We start from the raw sequence: 23,647 nt of genomic DNA on the forward strand, positions 1-23,647 counted from the left end.
ATGGATAGGATAGGTTTCGAAGGGCATGATCCAAACGCGTGCAGGTGGGACTATTGTAGATAGAACATCTTGGTCGGGGTGGGCAAGTTGGGCTGAAGGGCCTGTTTTCCTGCCGTATGAATATGACTATATGTGGCAACTTCAAAAGTATCAGCACTGAACTCATCCATGCCACAAGTCCAGAGGCAGTTTAGAACATCTCTTATGAGTTGCTGTCATTATGGGCTTGTTGTTGTCATTATGGGCTCAAATCCAATATGCAAAGGCTTTCTTCATCAGATTTAATCCTCAAGAGATAGTAGCCATGATTATGTAGGAAGAGTTCAGCCTTACTAGGCCCAGACGGGGCTGCCTGCTTCCTAGGATGCCATCACATTCATTTTCCTAGCACAAGAGTGGAAATGACAGAGAAGAGGCAAGACGAGCCAGTTACAGTACACGTATACCATAATGAGTTGTCAATTATATGCTGTATTACAGATATTATGAAGAATATCTTCATGTTCTATGGAAAAGCAATACATCAAAAAACATCGCCTTGCAAAAGTACCAATCAGATATTATTTTGGTTGTATATAATCGGCTGGATGGTGATATCATTATACTGATTCCGGAATATAGTTCATTTATATAAAGGATGGTATTTTTCAATTCTTCCCTCTAGCATGCATTGATGTTCTAAATAAATTGATTCAAACTTGTGACTTTAAACAATAATTGATCTGAAATATATTGCCCAAGAACCCCTTCCAGCCATCAAAGAGTAAACTACTGTATATCCAAGCAATTTAGGCTGCAGTTGAAATCAAACATTAAAGGTCAAGGGACCTTGGTCTAATCTATGATAACGTGCAGTTACTTAGTCACCAAACATAGCAAAATTGCAGCTGGGCTTCAGAGAAAGAATACACATCTGTTTTGTTGTTGCAGGGTTACAGATTTTTGTAAAATGTTGCCTTAATTTAGTGCAGTATTTAAGCCATTTGGTCGAAATGTGTTCATTGCCAGGTTAAAACCAAATACAATGGAAAGTATTTACTTGGAGCACTTCCAGATGTAATTAGCAATCAGCAAGAAAAAAAAAACGTAAACCTTCCATCTGCCGTCCTAACTGGTGGAATCATTGTGGTTAGCGCAAAAGAAGCCAGAACTAGATTTGGGGCTCCTTTATCCTTCAACGTACCTCACCAAAGGAAGCCAATAATAGTAAAGGGCTAGAAACACCCGAGGGCATATGTCCATCTCCTCAGCCTCTCAGAGCCAAATGCATCTTTCAAAGCTGAGATTCATCATCATCCATTTTGCTCTATTGTTGAAGACCAGTTTTACCCCTTGCTCCCAAAACATCCACAAGCATTATAAAACAACACCGACAGATTTAAAAAAACATATTAACCGTATTTACAATTGGTTTTAAGCCTTCATTTTTTGCTTGTTCACTTCTGAGCTCCCCAATTTCAATTCCCCGCAGGGATTATAATGTTTTATCGATTTTTATTTGCATTGTTAGTTCCAATTTTATTATTAAAACTGCATTTATTTTCAATTAGGATGTAACACCTCTTCTTTTAACCACTCGCTTTGAATCGCTTTGTGAAATTTATTTTTATTAACGGAATATATTTATCTTCTACACCCCCCCGCGTAATATTATTAATTTTGTTCATTACCCTTTCCATCTTGCCCTTACTGAATTTTACCTTATTCTGATCCTGCTGCCCTTTCTCGGTTACTTATTGTTTTTAGCTATTTTCACATTGGACGCAATTATGACCCTGTTAAATTTTCTCACAATTTTATATTTGACCCACCTCGTTTCCCAAAACTAATTCTTGCAAAGCCTGAATTTTTCAGATGTAATGACAGCAAAACTGTTAGTATTTGGCATCATTACACTTGACACTGACAGCAACATCTGGGGCAGCCATATGTGGAATTAGATGCAGAAATGCACAAGATGTGCCCGCAATACCCTGCCTCTCCACAGGGTGTGCTGTTTTACACATCTTCTCCAGAAATGAGTACATTAATGTGCAGTAGTCTGAAGAAGGGTTTCGACCCAAAACGTTGCCTATTTCCTTTGGTCCATAGATGCTGCTGCACCCGCTGAATTTCTCCAGCACTTTTGTCTACCTTTGATTTTCCAGCATCTGCAGTTCCTTCTTAAACATGAATGTTTAAGAACTGTTTAAGAACAGTTGTACAGGGTCTTGGTGAGACCACACCTGGAGTATTGTGTACAGTTTTGGTCTCCAAATCTGAGGAAGGACATTATTGCCATAGAGGGAGTGCAGAGACGGTTCACCAGACTGATTCCTGGGATGTCAGGACTGTCTTATGAAGAAAGACTGGATAGACTTGGTTTATACTCTCTAGAATTTAGAAGATTGAGAGGGGATCTTATAGAAACTTACAAAATTCTTAAGGGGTTGGACAGGCTAGATGCAGGAAGATTGTTCCCCGATGTTAGGGAAGTCCAGGACAAGGGGTCACAGCTTAAGGATAAGGGGAAAATCCTTTAAAACCGAGATGAGAAGAACTTTTTTCACACAGGGAGTGGTGAATCTCTGGAACTCTCTGCCACAGAGGGCAGTTCATTGGCTATATTTAAGAGGGAGTTAGATGTGGCCCTTGTGGCTAAGGGGATCAGGGGGTATGGAGAGAAGGCAGGTACGGGATACTGAGTTGGATGATCAGCCATGATCATATTGAATGGCGGTGCAGGCTCGAAGGGCCGAATGGCCTACTCCTGCACCTAATTTCTATGTTTCTATGTAAATTCCAAGTTTTCTGTTGAGAAATACCTTGGGTTTGATAATACCTTTCTTTTACATTGAATATGAGTTGTTAATAGCATACTAAGTTCACATTTTGGCTAGTGAATCTCATGACAGCTTTCTGAAATTAAATTACTGAGGGATGGTTCTTCTAGTGAGGCTTTATGGGTATATGGGAAAAATAGGAAGGGAAAGCAAAAGAGCATCTCGATGGGATTGTACTACAGTCAAATCGGTCAATAGGAATTTGAGAAACAAATGTGCAGGGAAATTGTGGAGAGTTGCATAAATAACAGGACGGTCAAAGTAGGCAGTTTTAACCTTCTTATTGTAGACAGGGACAGTACGGATTAGATGGGGTAGAATTTGTTAGTGCATTCAGGAAAGTTTCCTCAGGCAGTGTATGGAAGACACTATAAGAGGGCAAAGCTTGATCTTCTCTAAGAAACAGGGCAGGGCAGTTCTGAGGTGTCAGTGGGTGAGTGCTTTGGGACCAGCGACCCATTTAATAGCTATGGACAAGGACAGAACTAGTCCACAAGTTCAAGTTGTAAATTGAGGTAAGGCAAATGTTGATGTTATTAGGCAGAAGATTGCAAAAGTTGATTGGAATAAGTTATTTGCAGGCAAAAAGACGACGGACAAGTGGGAGGCTCTTAAATGTCCTCAAGATTTTCATGTTCCTGAGAGATCAAGCTATTCATGTTTCTGTTAGAGTGAAGGGCAAAGCAGGCAGGAGAAAGGAACTGTGGATAAAAAGAGATTTGGAGACTTTTGTTGCAACAAAAAAAGAGGAATCAAGTTCCCTGACCCTGGAGGCATACAGAGGATGTAAGAGTATACTTAAAGGAAGAAATCAAGAAGGGAAAAAAAAGGGTTAATGAGATAGCTTTGACAGAGAAGATCAAGGAAAATCCAGTGACTATAAGCATATTATGGGAAAAAGGGTAACTAGAGAGAGAGAATAGAGCCCCTCAGAGACAAAGTGGAGATCTTTGTTTGGAGCTGCAGGAGATTGCCGAGGTACTCAATTAATATTTCTCCTCTGTTCTTACGGTGGAAAAATAACATGAACACTAGGGAACTCGGGAAAGCTAATGGGGATATCTTGGTGATAACTATATTACAGTAGTGGACAACATAAGACCTACGAAGACCATATGACGCAGGAGCAGAATTAGGCCAATTGGCTCATTGAGTCCGCTCTACCTTTCGATCATAGGTGATCTGTTTTTCTCTCTCAAACTCATTCACCTGCCTGCTCCCCATAACATTTAACACTGATCAAAAATCTATCAATCTCTGCTTTAAAAATAACCAATGGCCTCCACAACGGTCTGTGCCAATTAATTCCACAGATTCAAAGGACAAAGGACAAAGGATATTTATTATCACATACACCAATTGGTGCAGTAAAATGTGAGTTACCATGCAGCACACAAATAAGATAAACACAACATTATAGAATTTAACATTAATCATATAAACATCCCCCCACAGCAGAATCAGTGTGTGAGGGAAGGCAACAAAGTTCAGTCCTCTTCCTCTTGTTCACCCATGGTCAAAGCCTATTGAGGCCTCCGCAGTCGCCGCAACGGTGGACGGCCCAATGTTTCAGGCCCTCTCGCCGAATGATGGAACTCCGGCGTCAGAAGAACACTCTCAGCGGCTTGGAGTTCAAAATTGGACGCTTCCTACCAGAGACCGCGGCTCCCATAGTCTACAGGCTGAGCTGGGTGGAGCTCCAACACTGGCGACCTCGGTGAAAGATCCCAGGGCTCCGCGATGTTAAAGTCAGCTCCGCCCGCGGCTGGAAGCACCGCAGACCACAGCTCCACGGTGTTGAAGTCGGCAGTCCCAGCACACCGGAACTTCCAACACGGTGACTTCAGTAAGTCATTGCCTGCTCCGTGATGGTACTTCAGTGCTGCGCTGCTGCTGAAGTTGAAGCTCTGTCCGGTCTCCGGCAGGAAAGGCCACGCCAATCCAGATGGTAGGCTGCAAGGAGCGGGCGAAGATGCGGCTCAGAGGAGAGACGCATCCTCAACCAGGTAGCGACTGTGAAAAACAATTCCCCCCACCCCCCACATAAAAAAGTCTAAAAGACGTCCAAAACAAAACTTTTGACAGACTAAAAATTAAAAAAAGGATGAAAGGACGAACAGCTGCATGTGAGGCTGCCACACTCAATGGCGCCACCATCCTCCAGCTAAAGAAATGCCTCCTCATCTCCATTGTAAAGGTATGTTCTTTTCTGAGGCTGTGTCCTATGCATGGCCAGGCTCAGAGCCTTCAAATGTTTCTCATGGGTTAACCTAATCAATCCCGGGATCATTCTCGTAAACCACCTCTGGACCCTCTCCAACACCAGCACATCCTTTCCCAGATATGCTCACAATATTCCAATTGTGGCCTGAGCATTACATCCTTTATTTTATATTCTGAAAGTAGATATATTCTATATTTTATATTCTGAAGGTAGATTTATAAATTTATATTCTGAAGGTAAATATTCTAAGGGTAGATATATCTCTGAGGCCTGATCATCTGGTACATCATTGAACACTGTGGGAAGCTAGAGAAGAAATTGCTGGAGTTCTGGCTGAGATATAAGAGTCACTGGTGGACACGGATGAGGTGAGGGATGACTGGAGGGTGGCTAATGTTGCGCCACAATGTTAGAAGGACTGCAAAGAAAAAATGGGAACTACAAGCCTAACGTCTGTGATAGATAAGTTACTGGAGGTATAAGATGTGCATGTATTTAGTAAGAAAGGGATTGATTAGGCATAATGAGCTTGGCTTAGTGCATGACACGTCATATATCATGAACTTGATTTAGTTTTTTAAAAGAAGCAACTAAAAGGACAATGAGGGTGGGGTGGAAGACATAATCTAGATGTACTTCAAAACCTTTTGGTAAGGCCCCTCATTGTAGGTTGCTCTGGAATGATAGATTGCATTGGATTGAAGGAGAGTTAGCTAATTGGATACATTATTGGCTTCATGGCAGAAAGCAAAGGCTGATAGTGGAAGATTGTTATTCGGACTGGAAACCTGTGACTAGTGGTTTGCCTAAGGGATTGGTACTGGGCCTATTGTTGTTTGTAATCTACATCAATAATTTGAATGTGAATATACAAGACATGGTTAGTAAATTTACAGGTGATGTTAAAATAGGTAGGCAGAGGGACCTAGGAGTACAAGTATATAATCCCCTGAAAGTGGCATCTCAAATGAACAAGATTGTGAAGAAGGCTTTTGGCATGCTGGCCTACATCAGTAAGAGCATTGAATATATAATTTGGGACATTATGTTACACTTGTACAAAACATTGGTGAGGCTGTACCTGGAGTACTATGTTCAGTTGTACTTGTCCTGCTGTAGGATAGACATCATTAAGCTGGAAAAGGTGCAGTAAATAAATTACTAAGATGTTGCCAGGACTCAAGGGACGAAGTTAGAGGGAGAGGTCGAACAGGTCAGACAGGCTAGGACTTTATTCCTTGGTGTAGGAAACTGGGGCGTGACATAAAAACATGGGGAGCATGTGAATGCACACAGTTTGTTTTCCCCCAGAGTTGAGGAATGAAAAACTTGAGGGTGGAGGTTAAAACTGAATGGGAAAATATTTAATGGAAACCAGAAGGGCAACTTTTACGCAAAGAAGGTTGTACATATATGGAACGAGCTGCCAGATTGAGGTTGCCGCTGGGGTACACGAGCAACATTTAAAAATCAGTTAAGCAGGTACAAGGATAGGACATGGGCCAAATGCGGGCAGGTGGCACTAGTGTACATGGGACATGACAAAATCTGTAGGATGGAACTGCACATGCTGGTTTACACCGAGGGATAGACACAAAATGCTGGAGTAACTCAGCGGGACAGGCAGCATCTCTAGATAAAAGGCATGGGTGATGTTTCGGGTCGAGACCCTGCTTCAGACTAGCTGGGACATATTGGCTGGTGTGGGCAAGTTGGGTCGAAGGGCCTGTTTCCACGCTGTATCACTCTATGACTATTTGGAAGATGCATGGATACGAAAGGTAATAAGGGATATGATCAAAATGTGGGCAAACAGGGCTGGCTTAGATGGGCATCTAGGATGGCATGGATGGGTTGGGTTGAGGAACTTGTTTCTCTGCCGTGTGGTTTTATAAGACGGCAAAAATGAATTTTATGGATGAGGGCTGTACTTCCCTCATAAATATTTCAAAAAAATATTGAATCATTGCTCAGCCAGCTTGACACCTTTTCTGGTGTTGCATTACAGAGATCATTTTGAACAGAAATCTCGCAGTAACTGGCACCAGGGAAAGTGTATATTACACACATTACCAAATCTCAGCTTTTCAGGTGAGTTTTAATGGCATCAAATTACCACTCACTACCAATATTTTTGCCTCTTTTTTTTGTATACTGTAAAATTGATCCAGGAAACATTTGCAATGGTATTCAAAAAACTCACCCCATAACAAATCAGGAAGGAATTGCTATGTGTTTAAGAAGGAACTGCAGATGCTAGAAAATCAAAGGTACACAAACATGCTGGAAAAACTCAGCGGGTGCAGCAGCATCTATGGAGCGAAGGAAATGGGCAACAAAGGGTTTCGGCCCGAAACGTTGCCTATTTCCTTCGCTTCATAGATACTGCTGCACCCGCTGAGTTTCTCCAAGAATTGCTATGCGTTTGTCCATGTGCCTTAGAATTAACTCAGTTAGAAACCAGAAACTGTAGATGCAGGTCCAAGACACAAAGCATTGTAGTTACTCAGCGGGTCAGGTTCGGAACTCTTCTTCAGCAAAGGTCCCAGCCCAAAACGTCGTCTATCCATGTTCTCCAGAGTTGCTATCAGAGATGCTGAGTTTACTCTAGCACTTTGTATCCTTTCTAATCACTTTGTTAGCAGTGTTCAGCTTTGTGACTTACATATCTATTCTATCTCTAGCAATAGCAAAAAGGTAGCAAAAATGATGTGATAACTTATCTTTCTTTCAAAGTTGTAATTAACTGTAGGTGGTTTTCTACAGGAAGGATAAACATTAAGGCTAATTTAACGCAGTATTACATTGATCACTACAGCACAGGAATTCGCTCTTCGGTCCATAATGTTTGTGCCAAACATGATGCCAAATTAAACTGATCTAATTTGTCTGTACGATCCATATCCCTCTATTCCCTGCACTTCTATTTGTCTATCTAAAAGGCCCTTAAACACCACTATCATATCGGCCTTCACTACCACCTCCAACAATGTGTTCCACACCACTCTGTGTAAACAATTTCCCCTACGCATCTCCATTAAATAGCCCCCCTCTCATCTTGTAGCTATGCCCTCTAGTGTTGGACAATTCCATCCTGGGAAAAAGGTTCAGTCTGTCTAACCCAAAGATTCTAGAGGAATCTTTGGTCTAACCTATCTCTGCCTCTCATCGTTTTATAGATTTCTACCAAGTCTCCCCTTAACTGACATTTCAGAGAAAACAATCCAAGTCTATCCGACCTCTGCCTGGAGCTGAAACCTTCTAATCCAAGCAACATTTTGGTAAACATTTTGGTCCTCTGCACCCACTCCAAAGCCTCCATATCTTTTCAGTATTACTTTTGTTTTTCCTGCTATCTATTATGTGGTCTTTTTCATCTTGCGTTTGAGGCAGCAGGAGTTATGTAACGCCCTCCAGGCGCTGTAGCCAGTTCAATGTGCTGTTGTCGAGGGCCGTGAGGTCTTCCCCTCCACCAGGGGGGCGGAGGACGGCGCAGTCGAAAATGACGTGCTGCGCTGTTTACTGGTCTACTCCACATATGCAGGCTGCTGATGAACGCAGCCTCTAGCGATGCATGTTGGCGTTAAACCGGTTGACCCCTGTATGGAGCCGGTTCAGGGCGACCCACTCTTTGCGGGGTCCGAGCCGGGTGGGGCTGTGGTGTTCTGTGCAACAGTGAATTGTGGAGGTCATGACATCTGTTCCCATCTGGTTCTCCATGCTCCTAGTGTGTTGAAACCGGGGCAACAGAGGGTCGCTGCGTGACGGGAAAAGGGGCGACGAGATGACAGGCGTTGAGGTCCCAGTTGCTGTGAGTCCTGGGCAAGGTGGTGCAAAGGATGTTTGGCGTCCGATGGGGCCTTGCACACCAGCGTATGAGTGAAGTACTCTCTGCAAACCTGGCGGATGCGATACCTGCGAGCACTGGCCGAAGATCAGTCGGAGTAGGGCGGGCAGCCGAAGATCCACATGGTGTCGTATGAGTGAAGTACCTGCAAACTGGCGGAGGCGATACCTGATGAGCACTGGCCGAAGATCAGTAGGAGTAGGGCGTAGGCAGCCGGTGATGATCCACATGGTGTCGTTGAGGATGGCGTATAGCTTGCTAGTATGAGCACTATGGCACCATGCTGGCGTACTTAGCGGCATTGTACCCGAGTGCAAGAGCACTGATTCGGAGAGTAGATGTCCTGGCGCCCCATGATGACCCAACCAAGCAACGCAGGAGGTTGCTCCGCACCAAGACTTTAGCACGGAGAGCTTCAAGGTGTTGCTTGTAGGTCAGCTGCCGATCTAGTTTAACCCTGGGGTATGTAGGAAATGGGTTCTAGGGTTGGTGGTGACCCATTGAGATTGAGAGTTAGCTGGCGTTGAGCTTTCTTGCAGTTCAGTTAAAAGGCCATTGTAGTGCTTTTTGCCACACTCAGTTTTAGTCTCCAGGTCTTAAGGTAGTGAGGTTATGTGGTGAGGTTACTCTCTGGAAATTTCATCCCCTAGTTGACAGCACTAAATATGCTGTATTGTTGAAATCTGCCTGTAATATTCAATTTTATTGCTGTATATTTAGTGTGACTGACTGAGGCTAGGGCTTTAATATAGATGCATTGTTGTGATTCTGCAACTTGTGTCAGGGAAAGTGGTTAATAGTTAATGGCACTACTCATTGATGTTGTTTTTACGATAAATTGTAGGAAATTAAAGCATGAGCAATTCAAGTAGCAGTAGCCTTCTGGTATCTGTTTCACCATTCAGTAAGATCATGTCTAATCCTTTGTCTGAATTCCATTTTCCTGCTCTGTCTCTATATTAATTTACTCCCTTGGTTCCCCAAAATCTAATGAACTCAGTCTGAAATGCACTCAAAGATTGGGTATCCACGATATTATGAGCTACAAAATTCCAAGTATTCACAATGTCAATATAAAGAAAAGTTTAATAGTAAGATTAAACGAGAACTTACCAGTTTGAAGTTTGATCTGTATTTTATGAGGAGTTACAATGAGGGATTACGTGAAGAACCCCGCCAGGACGCATGCGTGTCATTCTTCAAAGCAGCGGTGTGAAATCACAGATAACTGTAATGACTAAACATAGTAAGATTAGAGAAGAGATACCAGTTAAGTATATGATCAGGGTGGGAGCGGAGGGCACGTAATCCCTCATCGTAACTCCTCATAAAATACAGATCAAACTTCAAACTGGTAAGTTCTCGTTTAATCTTACTATTTTACTTCGGAGTCACGTGAGTGACTACGTGAAGATTTTAAAGCTCTGTGAATTCATGCCGTGGAAACGAGTCCATGCATCACGTCTGCCTTGACTGTGGGAGGAATTGTGTTAACATAATTTGGACATGAATTCGACATTGAAATCATAACATTTTTTAACACAAATTTATAACCACTTTTTATGGGTTTAAATTAATTTACAGAACTTAAATTGTTTCTGCAAACGTTCCAGGTTTCATTACTGGTTTATTATAAAATAATTGGAATGTTTTCCCCTCCAGACCATCCTGCTGACTTGAGGATTTGATCCATTGGTACATCCAACTGTATCGCTGCCGATGTAGCTGCAGCCCTGGTGGAAAGAGATTTTTAAAATTAGTATCCACCACAGCCTGTGTTAGCACCTGTTTCAGCCATCTTGAGATGGTCTGGACCACCACTCTTGGTGTGGTTGCTAGTGGCTGACCAAAATGTGCCTTTTCTTAGCCTCTTAGGATATTCGTTTTCTCCATGTATAACAACGATGTCTTATTATACAGACGGTCATCTGTTGGGTATGACCTAATTGTATATTGAAGCCTGCTGATCCCTTTTCTTTTCTGCTTACCATCTCATAAATATGAAACGTAATATTTTCTGTTGAGGAAATCATGTTGTCCAGTCTAATTTGCAGTGACTGTATCCTCTGTGCCATGACCAATACCATTAGCATGACTGTTTTAATGTCAGTCTGTGTAGGGACAGAACTGTTGCTGGAGACCAATTCCTGAGCATCTTCATGATTATTCTCACATCCCATATTTGGGAGTATCTGGTTCCCCTCATAGGTTTTGTACCAGTGGGTGAGTCCCAACATTGTAATGGTCTGTCCCCTGCCATAGGTAAGTCGATAGGGCACTTCTGGCGCAGTTGATGGCACTGTAACTGAGCCCCTCATCATAGTGGAGGCCTGCCAGATATTCCAGAACAGACGGGATGTTCATGTCTCTGATACCATGTTTGATACCACAGGGAACCATGGTTGTGTAGGCCAATCGGGTACTACCAATACCAGATGCAGAGTCTTGTATTTTCTTAATACCCGACTGATGAGGCAGTAAAGGAGGGAATGCGTAAATAAACAATTCCCCCCCCCCAATGCAGCGAAAATGCAAACTGTCGCCGCTGCCCCAGGGTCCGGTTCCCATGTAACATAATTTGATAACTGGTGGTTAAGTCTGGATGCGAATAAATCGATATCTGGTGTTCCATATTTTGCTGTGATATCAGCAAATACTATTTTATTCAACATCCATTTGGTGTTTTCATTAAATTTGCGTGACCTGGTGTCTGCCATTGAATTTAGTCTTCCTGGTAGGTAAGTGGCTGATGTCGAAATATCTCTCTGGATACACCATTGCCAATTTGTATAGCCAGATTGTCACATGATGTCAAATTGTTTCCACCCTGTGGTTAATGTATGCTACTGTATGGTATTGGTGGCTCTGCACCCAAGTGTACTGACATCAGTTTGTAGTACCATGGAAGGGTTACTGACAATGATTGGATTGGTACAAGGCCAGATGTTATCTATCCACCATTTTAGTTCCATTTTAGCTTGATTGGTAGTTTCACAGATCTGTCAAAGTGACCTGCATAATTTAGAGTGCTTGTATTTAGCTCTCTGTATGTTTTGGTAATGTAGAGGTCCAAATTGTGTGGCTGGAAAGGCAGCCATCATTATGCCAATTACTTTAGCTACCAATCTGATGGATGGTTTGCTGATGTCAGTGAGGTTATTGCAAGCCTCTATTAAATCTCTAGCCTTTCCCTTAGGCAGAGTCACCGACATGTGAACTGAGTCAATGGTGAAACCCCAGGTAGTCCATGGTAGTGGAAGGCGTTAGTTTAGATTTAACTGGATGGAAAATGAATCCCAGTTTTCCAAATAACTTTTTTGTGGCTGTTACAGTTTGTTTGGCCAATTCCAAAGTTTTGCCCATAATTGCCATGACCATGTGTGTACGTTTCCGTAGAAACGCTAGGGCTGGTTTCAAATTTTTTGTGAACAGCCTGGGCTGATGATAACCCATTTGGCAGTGCTTTATACTGTCAGAGTTGTCCCATCCAGTTGAATTTTAAGTAACATCTGTGGTCACCTCGTATAGGCATTGAATAGTAAGCATCTTTTAAATCGATGCTGGCCATTGAAGTAACCTTTGGAAATTAATTGTTAAGCAGTAACAAAGGTATCTATTTTGTCAGATCTATGATGATGCGATGGCCATCATCTATTTTGTTTTTGATAAATATATTGGGCACGAATTCTAATGGTTCGTGTTGAGTTTTCTCAATTACACCTTTTATGTGAAGCCGCTTCAGCTCAGCTTACGCTTTTGATTTTCCTTTATCAGAAGGCACGAACATTCAGTTCATTATATATGGAACTGGAGGGCTGTATTTGTGTATAAACTCTGTTGTATATCCCTGGATACTGCTTAAGATGTAAGGATCGGTTGTTATCATGCTCCATGCATTCAGAAAAGAGTGCAATCTCCACCCAATCTCCGTGCCCACTGTATATTGTAGGGAACCAGACCCACCTACCTCCATAGTTACCAGTGGCAGATTTACTTTTTGTAGGTTCTTCGCTGCTGTTGTAGTGCTGGGGTCTGGATTTTCGGTTTGGTTGGCGTTGGAGGTCCTCGCATCTTCCAAGAAGGCCGGCCTGGGCCATGGCATAAAAGGACTCATGTTTTGGGTACCGGTCCTTCGAGCTTTCACCAGTTCTGCTGGTGGGTGCGTGGGGGTGCTGTCGTTGGCTGTAGTGGGTTCCAGTAGGTTCTCTTGTTCCTGCACCCCCTGCACACTTGTCTTTTCTTCTGTGGACCCCTCTTCCAGGTCAGCTCAGAACTGACCCGCAGTGCTCCCCTCTGATGAGGTAGAAGCACTGTGCAGCCCTTGAAGAGGTACTGCTGTGGGTTTATCATAGGGCCCACAGTGACCCGACTCCATCTCCCGGAGTCTGTCACGTTGGAGAAAAGCTCCATACACCGCTTCTTCCGGCTCCAGCGCTCTCGGGCGCTGGCCGTCCGTGGTTGTTCAAAGTCGGACTCCTCTGAGTCCACGACCTTGTTTGTTTTGTGTCTAGCCTTTCCGCCCGGCCGCGTGGATCTGGCCGGTGCGGAGGCGACATCGGGCACAGCTGATCCCACTACGGGTGATCCAAGTGCCGCTGGCTGCTGCTGGCTGCCACCCTGCTCCACGGTCCTCCTTCTCCAGCTTTGTCCTTACTGTCCTTCCGTGGAGTGGATATGGCCAATGTGGAGGACATCTGGCACAGCTGATCCCATCTAGCCCACCAGCTTTGTCGCAGCCCGTTGTTTCTGCACCTGCAATCAGCATGGAAATACTAAAAAGACCGCAGCTCTTACCTGCAGGTCCAGGTTAAAATCGTTGCTACGTGTGAACGTCGTTCCACCCCGTCTGCTGCCGTTATTGACTTGTCAAAAAGTCAACGGCCCCATTTGAATAGTCTCCCGCCCGGCCGTGGTGTTCTGGCTGGCGCGGGACCAAAAGTCGGCACTGCTCTTCCCATTACGGGAGATTAACGTGCCTTTGGCTGCTGCTGCCGGCTGCCTGCGACTCCGCTGTCTTCCCCAGCCAGCTTCACTAGCAGCACTTGTGGACACTCCTTTGTCCAGCTTCCCCTCCTGTACAGACCCAGTGCGGGGAAACATTAGTTTTGCTCCCTCTCCCGCCCGGTCCGGTGCGGGAGGGAGTCGGGAGTGAAAGTCGGGCACAGCTATTCCCATTACGGGAGATTAACGTGCCTTTGGTTGCTGCTGCCGGCTGCCCGCGACTCCGCGGTCCTCCCCAGCCAGCTTCACTAGCAGCATTTGTGGACACCACTTTGTCCAGCTTCCCCTCCTGTGGAAAAAACCCAGCGCGGGGAAACATTAGTTTTTGCTTCCCTCTCCCGCCCGGCCGGGCCCGGTGCGGGAGCGAGTCGGGAACGAAAGTCGGGCACAGCTGTTCCCATTACGGGAGTTTAGCGTGCCTTTAGGCTGCTGCTGCCGGTTGCCCGCGACTCCGCGGTTCTCCCCCGCCAGCTTTCCCGCAGCCTTCATGGATCCGGACCATGTTTCCACCTAAAAGGTGAGTGGGAGGAACGCAGAGTCTTCTTACCTGCTGTTCCCGACTTTCAAATTCTGGAACGCAGAGTCTCCTTACCTGCTGTTCCTGGTTTTCAAATTTTGCCGCTAGGGGAACATCGTTCCCCCTTGCTGTGACTTGTTGCAATGCGTGTAGCGATATGACACGCATGCGTCCTGGCGGGGTTCTTCAAGTAGTCACTCACGTGACTCCGAAGTAAAATTTTAATTCTAAGTGGCTAATTCCTTGCACATGTACAGTAGATAATTACTTTGTTCCTGATCTACTGAGGAAACAATTTCTCAGTATCTTCCTGTTATAAACTCTCATACACTTGTGGTTCTCAATTAATTATCTTGCATTCCACTAAACCCGAGAGAATATAGAACAAGCTCCTATAATCTATTTTGCATAGGACAATACCCTAATCTCTTGAATCAATCTAATGCGTTAGCAATGCATTGACTATGACAAGAAAATCCTTTCATAATTAAGAAATTAAACACTGTATTTAGTAAACTAAATGAGGTCTCATTAAACCTTTAGTACAGTGTCAGCAAGACTAATTTTGTAATCCACCTGTTTTACAATGGAGGCTAATTTGCCTTCCTAATTGGAAGACCTACATGTTCATGTCATACCAAACTGCATGACGTCACATCTTCCCACATAATTCTCCACCTCCCCATTTCTCCTCATAAATTAGCATATCCATATCTCTTTCCAGACTTCACAGCAGTCCCTCAACTTATTTTCCTCCTAGTTATGTATCATTAGTTAATCTGGATATATCACACTCTGCACTTTCATCGAATTCAGTCAAATGAATTGTGAATTATCATTCTTTGCTCCTCGTGAAATTTCCCTGGACTCATGATCGAATAGCTATGAAGTACAACACAAATACCCATCTTGTGATAGTCTATGGCAGTTTAACCAATACTTAAACTGCCATCTATTAATCATCATGCCAACCTATCCACGCTCTCTGATAACCCTAATACCTGGCACTATGGCCCAGGTAAAAATCAACTCTAATTCAATCAATGGCGCACAACGTAAATGGGCCATATTTACATAAAAAATTTTCAAATTCTCTGTGACCTCTTTACTATGTGGGTAAAGAAAAATCTTTTTGGAGCTAAACATTACAAATGCACTTCACAGGACCATTTGAAATGGTTGAAACTTGGCCAAATAAATAGAATTTCAGGGTTTAAAAAAAAATAAAGAAAAGGAAGGTAGAGAGGAGGAGCAGCTTAGCAGCAAAGAGCACTTTGTCAGGTAATGATACTCTACAATTATAAAATTCAGGGATGGCCAAATGACCAAAGCAGGAGGAGCACAGATATCCAAGATGATCATAGAGCACAAATAGGCCAACGGGGCAAACAAAACCAGAGTCTTAAAAAAGACACAAAGTGCTGGAGCATCTCAGTGGGTCAGGCAGCATCTCTGGAGAGCATGGATAGGTGACACTTTTGGTCAGGACTTTTCTTCAGACTGATTGTAGAAGGGTTGAGAAAGCGGGAAGAGAGGTGGGGCAGGCCAAAGCTTGGCCCTACCATAATCAGTCTGAAGAACAGTGCTGACCTGAAACGTCACCTATCCATCTTCCCCAGAGATGCAGCCCGACCTGCTGAGTTACTCCAACATTTTGAGTCTCTTTTGATAAAAAAATATCTGCAGTTACTTGTCTTCAGAGTCTTAAATCCAGGTTATAACAAAACAAAGTTAAATAGTTAATTGACTCATACACCCTGACTTGCGTAGGCTCTTGTTCGAGAAGCAGACTCCTGCATCCTCACCATTCAATGGGTTGATCACACTTTTAATATGGCAATCGTAAAATTGTGCTTCACACCTCTTTCTACCGTAGGATAAGACATCACTTCATTTATAACGCAGTTTCGTTGAATTCTGACCACCTCATTACAAGCTATATTTCTGTAAAGAGACTAGATGTTGTTTCTTTTGGAATTTTGAAGAATGAAGGATGGCCTTAGTAAAACATAAAGGAAACAAAGGGGGAATTACAGGATCTTCTCCATGTGTGGTATAGTCCTGAAAAGGGCACATGCCTACACATTTAATGGCTACATTTAAAAATGCAGTACAGAAATTTGTTTTCTGAGGGTCGTAAATGTAGATAAAGGTGGAGATGGATAAATATTTGAAAGATCGAGGAATTGAAGGTTATTGGGAGTTGACATGGAAAACAAGCTCAGGCCAGCATTGATCAGACTTGGTCATTTTGAATGGTGAAGCAGGTTGGAGGGACCTGGTGGATTACTCCTGCTTCTCTTTCCTGTGTTCTTGTGCAAAGTGCAAATGGATCCAACATTTGACCACCATCTATCACATTCATTAAAACTGGATCGCAGAGACAGAAAGAGCAGTATGTTTCCAAACATTAGACATCCCAGAGTAATTATATTTAAAGTGCTGTCATTGTTGACAGGAAATTTGTGCATAATGGAGTCCCTAAACTAACATGACACTGTGATAATAGCCAAATAGTGTGATTTCTGGCAAGACAGGTTGAGGTAAAATTACTGGCAAGACACCCGATCTAATTATGGCGAGGTATCCAGGTGTCTTTTACAGTCTCCAAACATTTCTAAACACTCTGTAACAATGCAATATTTTTTTAAATCATACTCACAAGTTTGGTGCATGAGAGGGAAGTTGTAAGTTTTAATCTCCATCACTGAGGAGCAGCTGCACAGATGGAAAACCGTCTTCCAGTCGAGAGAGTAAACGGAGGCCAGGTTGCACCTTTAAATGGCTTTTAATAACCCCACGGTAATACTTTAAAGAGCTCTGGTATGCTCTGGTATCTGGTTAAGTAACCTCCCTCACTCAATATAACTAAAAAAGATTAACTGCTCATTATGACACTGACACGTGTGGGGATTTGGCTGTCTGGAGATTGGTTGCTGCATATCCAGTACCACATTTGTGAGTATAATTTAAAAAATGCTTCATTGTTGCAGAGTGTTTTGAAATATTTGGAGATACTAGATACCAAATGCTGCAGAAGGCAGCTTGCAAGTTTTGCCTTGTCAGCTTTCAAACTCATGACCTCTGTATAATTTATTCCAATGAAAATGACGCTTAACTCCTCTCTGAAATATTTAGCAAGCATCCAGCTATATCAAAAGAAAACACAAATATGTTCTGCACACAGGTTGTGTAGAGTCAAGAGGGTATTTCAGGGCCACCTTCTCAAGGTTAATTAGAAAAGGGGAATGTATACAGGTCTGGCCAGTAATGCCCAAATCTTGTGATAAAATAGCAGAAGATAAGAATCATAATTAAGGATGTGTTATACACTTACTGGATTCAGAAGAACAGTGAGAAAGAGTTCTCCTCCTCTGATGCTTTTGTCCAGTTCTCTTGGGCCTCCAGGGTACTCCTTGTAGAATATGGTATGTGTGAAAAGGCCACAGGTTTGACGTGGGAGTACCTAAAGCAAGAAGAGGTATATGAAGGCATACATTTCAGCACATTTTCTCCAATAAATATCTTACACGCAAACAAGAATGAATTGCCAGAAAAGTGACAATATCGAGGTGAGAAATAAATTTAATAAGATTTTTTTATTTTAATAATATAAATCATGTTTCTTGGGGTATCTACATTTTATTAGTTGTTTAAGTTATGACATCGGATGGAAGCTGCATACCAAATCTCGTTGCACCTATGTGCAATGACAATAAAATATTATTATTATTATTATTATTATTATTATTATTATTATTATTATTATTATCTTTGAAAAACAGTAGTTTTTGTCCAGTAGCCAAGGAATTCACATTTTTTTAATTTCCCATGAAACATAGAAACATAGAAATTAGGTGCAGGAGTAGGCCATTCGGCCCTTCGAGCCTGCACCGCCATTCAATATGATGATGGCTGATCATCCAACTCAGTATCCCGTATCTGCCTTCTCTCCATACCCTCTGATCCCCTTGGCCACAAGGGCCACATCTAACTCCCTCTTAAATATAGCCAATGAACTGGACTCTACTACCCTCTGTGACAGAGAGTTCCAGAGATTCACCACTCTCTGCGTGAAAAAAAGTTCTTCTCATCTCGGTTTTAAAGGATTTCACCCTTATCCTTAAGCTGTGACCCCTTGTCCTGGACTTCCCCAACATCGGGAACAATCTTCCTGCATCTAGCCTGTCCAATCCCTTAAGAATTTTGTAAGTTTCTATAAGATCCCCTCTCAATCTCCTAAATTCTAGAGAGTATAAACCAAGTCTATCCAGTCTTTCTTCGTAAGACAGTCCTGACATCCCAGGAATCAGTCTGGTGAACCTTCTCTGTACTCCCTCTATGGCAATAATGTCCTTCCTCAGATTTGGAGACCAAAACTGTACGCAATACTCCAGGTGTGGTCTCACCAAGACCCTGTACAATTGCAGTAGAACCTCCCTGCTCCTATATTCAAATCCTTTTGCTATGAAAGCCAACATACCATTCGCTTTCTTTACTGCCTGCTGCACCTGTATGCCTACCTTCAATGACTGGTGTACCATGACACACAGGTCTCACTGCATCTCCCCCTTTCCCAATCGGCCACCATTTAGATAATAGTCTGCTTTCCCGTTTTTGCCACCAAAATGGATAACCTCACATTTATCCACATGAAATCTAATGTACAATACAATACAATACAATGCAATACAATCAGTTTTATTCGTCACATAGCACATAAAGTGCAAGCGAAATGAATTTGCCAGCAGCGGTACAATGATAAAGAACACACAAAAACACATAAAAAATTTAACACAAACATCCACCACATCATTCATCACTGTGGTGGAAGGCACAAAATTTAGCCAGTCCTCCTCCATTTTCCCCCGTGGTCGTGGCCTCAACCCTCCGCAGCCGCCGCTGTGGGCGTCCAGATGTACAGACAGGTAAAAGTCCAGGTAAGTCCAGAATTGGCGCTTCCCCACCGGAGACCATGGCTTCGGGTTGGTGTAGGCCGCAGGACGGCGGTCGAAGATTTAAAGTTCCCACCGCGCCGCAGCCAGAAGCACTGCAGACCGCAGGGTCGGCGGTCGAAGCTCCCCTCCAGGGATCACCGGCGAGGGACCCCGCTCCTGATGGCAAGTCCCCGCCGTCCCCGCGGTAGAAGTAGGCCACAGGCCGACGGTGGAAGCTTCTTCTCCCCCTGGGTCCCCAACGAGGGATCCCAGGCTGCGGACGCCGCGCCAGCCGGAGCTCTGCAGACCGCAACTTCAGGCTGCCACGGACCAGCGAAACGGGGTGTTCCCCTCTGGCGAGCCCCAGCAAGGGCTCGCCCGCTCCACGCCGAGAGTCCGCACTGCGGCCGCCACTGAAGCCCCGGGCGCGTCTCCGAGAAAGGGGGCCCGATCCTCGCTGTTAGGCCACGGGGGTGGTGACCTGGAAAAAGTTGCTTCTCCGTGGAGGAGGCGACCATAATGGTTTCCCCCTCACCCCCCACACCACCCCCCCCCAAACAAGACACACAAAGAAACATTAAAAACATACATTAAAACACACTAAAAAAAGACTAACACGCTGCTGACAGGGCTGCCGGTTTGCAGCGTCCCCACCGACCTTCTTTTGTAGAAGTCAGAGAAAAGTATCGGGTCCTACGGTCCATAATGTCTGTGCCAAACATGATGCTAAAATAAACTAATCTCATGATTCATATACTCCCAATCCCTGCATATCCATGTGCCTATCTCAAAGCCTCTTAAGAGTCACAAGAAAGGAAGAGGCGGAGACAGTGGGCTGAGTTAGAGCTGAGAAGGGGAGGAGAAAGTAAGAACTACCTGAAATTAGAGAAGTCAATGTTGATACCGCTGGGGTGTAAACTGCCCAAGTGAAATATGAGGTGTAGCTTCTCCAATTTGCGGGAGATCAGTTTGGTTATTGCAAACCGAGCTGAGGTGTTCGCAACAACCAACCGAGCAATCGCTTCGCCCAACACCTCCGCTCGGTTCGCAATAACCAACCTGATCTTCTGGTGGTTCAGCACTTCAACTCCCCCGCCCATTCCGAATCTGACCTTTCTATCCTCGGCCACTGTAAATTGGAAGAGCAGCATCTCATATTTCGCTTGGGCAGTTGGCACTCCAGAGGTATGAACATTGACTTCTCTAATTTGAGGTAGTCCTTACTTTCTCCTCCGCTTCTCAGCTCTCCATCAACTCACTGGCTCCACCTCTTCCTTTCTTCTTCCCGCCCCCTCCCACCCTCACCACCCCCTCACATCAGTCTGAGGAAGGGTTTCGGCCCGAAACGTTGCCTATATCCTTCGCTCCATAGATGCTGCCTCACCCGCTGAGTTGCTCCAGCACTTTTGTCTACCTTCCCTTATGTATATGTACACTGTGAATGACTCGATTGTAATCTTGTATTGTCTTTCCACTGACTGGTTAGCATGCAACAAAAGGTTTTCACTGCATCTCAGTACACGTGACAATAAACTGAACTGAATTGAGCTGTTCCCCATGCAACAGTGTATGACAGACAAAATTTGAATTCTTGCTGCTCAGGGTGACACGGTGGCACAGCGGCAGAATTGCTGCCTTATAGCCCAGAGACACAGATGCTGTCTGTACAGAGCTTGTACGTTCTCCCTGTGACCTATGTGGGTTTCCTCCAGGAGCTCTGGTTTCCTCCCACACTCCAAAGTCATACAGGTTTGTCAGCTAATTAAATTGGTAACATTGCAAATTGTCCTTGTTTGAGTAGAATAGAGTTAGAGTGTGGGGAATCACTGGGTGGCGCTGACTCGGTGAGCTGAAGGGCCTGTTTCTGCACTGTCTCTCTAAACTAAACTAAACAAGATTTAAAAAGATTGCCAAGTAAAACTTGCCACTTTGATAGACCATGACAGCAGCACAACAGAATATTACCATGGCCAATGCCGTGAAGGAGTCTCAGTGGATGCAGCCTACACAATTATCTCAAAAAAAGGGAGATAATAACAGCTAGAAAGGCGGATCTAGGCTGGATTAGAGAGCCTGGAGTGGGAAGGAGGGACAAATGCAGTGTGTTGATGTGGAGGTCAAGGAGGGATGCCAAAGTTCACACACACTCTCAGTTCTCTATCCTCCTTCTACTCTCCCACTCGCTCTGTCACCACTAAATTTCGCGTTTATAGCCCACTAAAGACGCATTTCGTTGTCAAATGCATTTCGTTGTCTCTGTACTGTACACTGACACTGACAATCTGAATCTGAATCTGATCTAAATCCCAATCTTTCCCCTGGCCTGTCACCCTTCTCCACACTATCTCACTTCTCTCACTTCGTTCCTACCATCTGTCACTCTCCACCTGCACTAACCTTCAATCTTCCCCTCACCTCCTCTCTCCCCATTCATTCTCTTTCTCTCTTTCACTCCTTCACTCACACCACTCCCCACTATTTATTTCTCCACCCACACCTCCACCATTTCTTTCTCAGGTCCGACTATTGGCCTTCAGTTGGAGTTGCAACAGGAGGGGGAGTCCCAATCTGAATGCCCTGAATTCAGTTGGATGAATATCCCTCTCCCGCTGAAGCAGCAGGAAGAAGGGTGAGGGTCAGAGGCTCACACTGGAGGTAGTGGAGAGGATTATATCCATATGTGGTGGTGGGGAAGGACAGTGGGAATAAGACAGGCCAAATGTGACTCTCGCTGATAGAGCTAGGGACGGCTATACACACCAATTTATCAGTTGCATCCCTCTTCAATTACTTCAAAAATATTCCAAAAAAATCAACGTATCCTAAATTTTACAGAAGCTTTGCAGCTCCTGAAGAAATCACAAGTACGTCCTTGGTCTTTTATTGTCAGATACTGACAGCTCTGTACAAAGTAGAGTATTTCACTATTTCATTTTAGAAAAATTGGGAATTTTTTTATTGTTACACTATAAATTGTCAGTGAATCTTTGTTTGCTTGTAAAGCACTTCCTTATACCCGAAGCTGGCTGACTGAACATTAAACTGACTGACAGTTTCATCAAATAAAAAAGCCATCAGTTCAAGTTCAGTTCCATTAAATGACCAGCTCAGGCTGAAATGATCGTGTTTCTGATATAGATTCCAGGGCTGCCTTGTATTACAATGCTTCTGTGTTATTTGCTATGCGGGCTCATATTTAAATCTGACATTTGGCAAAAGAAGACAAAAATGCTGCTCTGCCAACACTTTTTTACTTGGAGTAATCAGAATACTTCTTCCCTACATGAGCACACACCTAAGTGGCACCACATCGAAAAGAGCCATTTATTCTTATGCAGGGAATAACTGTTAAATATAATGTACTGACTGAAGTGGAAGATTCAATAGTGACTTTTAAAATGTTCAATTTATAACATTACACATAGTTGAGCAGGTGTTTTGAACAGAAACAACGGCAAAAGGAAAACATGAAGCTCTTGACCATGTCCACCGGTACCATCCATGCTGACTGGGGTGCTTCCACCACCTAGCTTCCTCAAGTCCATAACTAATTCCTTCATCTTGCTAACATTGAGGGAGAGGTCCTGATACCATGTTGCTAAGCCCACTATCTTCTTCCTGGTGATCTTATCATGATTCACAAGCTAACAAAATACTGTAAACTCAATTTTACTTCAGCTATTGCATTCAGTCTGTTCATTGTTATTTGCTATTTAATGTACTGACTGAAAGGGTGTCAGTGGAAGATTCAATAGTGACTTTTAAAATATTCAATTTATAACATTAACTCGTAGATGAGCAGGTTTAGAACAGAAATAACGGCAAAAGGAAAATTGAGAGGATGTAAAATTCTCTGTGAGACCATTTCACGCTATCAACAAAGGCCAATTTTACCCCCGGGATGTTTAATCCCAAATTTCTCTCTGCAATCATTTTCCCTTGCATTTGCCACAGTAGTTACCTGGCTTCCCCCTCCTCTCACTAACTGAACATCAAAGCAAGTGTCTCTGGAAACGGGCGGTAAGAGTAATAATATAACTGGGAGACCTGAGGGCAACAAGAGTTTCCACCTCATGAAGATTTCATCCAGGTTAGTGGGCGGGTTACGCACAACATTCTGAATTGCCCATAGCTGGCAGCATTCAACAAACGGACTAAAGATTTAGTTTGTGTCCTTATCTGTGACTCAATTAAATTTGATATACGTATGTCCCAAGGCTGATGGAGTTTTAGACAGACTTCATCAATCCAGTATTTTTATCTATCCCTGTGTTAAACAAACTAATGATCTCCGCATTC

General features: G+C 43.7%; 1 protein-coding gene across 1 annotated transcript in view; it reads right to left on the reverse strand.

The window, feature by feature from the left end:
- LOC129700315 (bifunctional heparan sulfate N-deacetylase/N-sulfotransferase 4-like) overlaps nt 1-23,647 on the reverse strand; it is a 146,872-nt gene that overhangs the window by 90,055 nt on the left and 33,170 nt on the right. The window contains exon 4 of the mRNA XM_055640697.1: nt 17,749-17,877. Within this exon, the coding sequence (XP_055496672.1) occupies nt 17,749-17,877 (129 nt within the window). The remainder of the gene's footprint in view (nt 1-17,748; nt 17,878-23,647) is intronic.

The sequence above is a fragment of the Leucoraja erinacea genome, chromosome 1, assembly GCF_028641065.1.
Source record: "Leucoraja erinacea ecotype New England chromosome 1, Leri_hhj_1, whole genome shotgun sequence".
Taxonomy (NCBI): Eukaryota; Metazoa; Chordata; class Chondrichthyes; order Rajiformes; family Rajidae; genus Leucoraja; species Leucoraja erinaceus.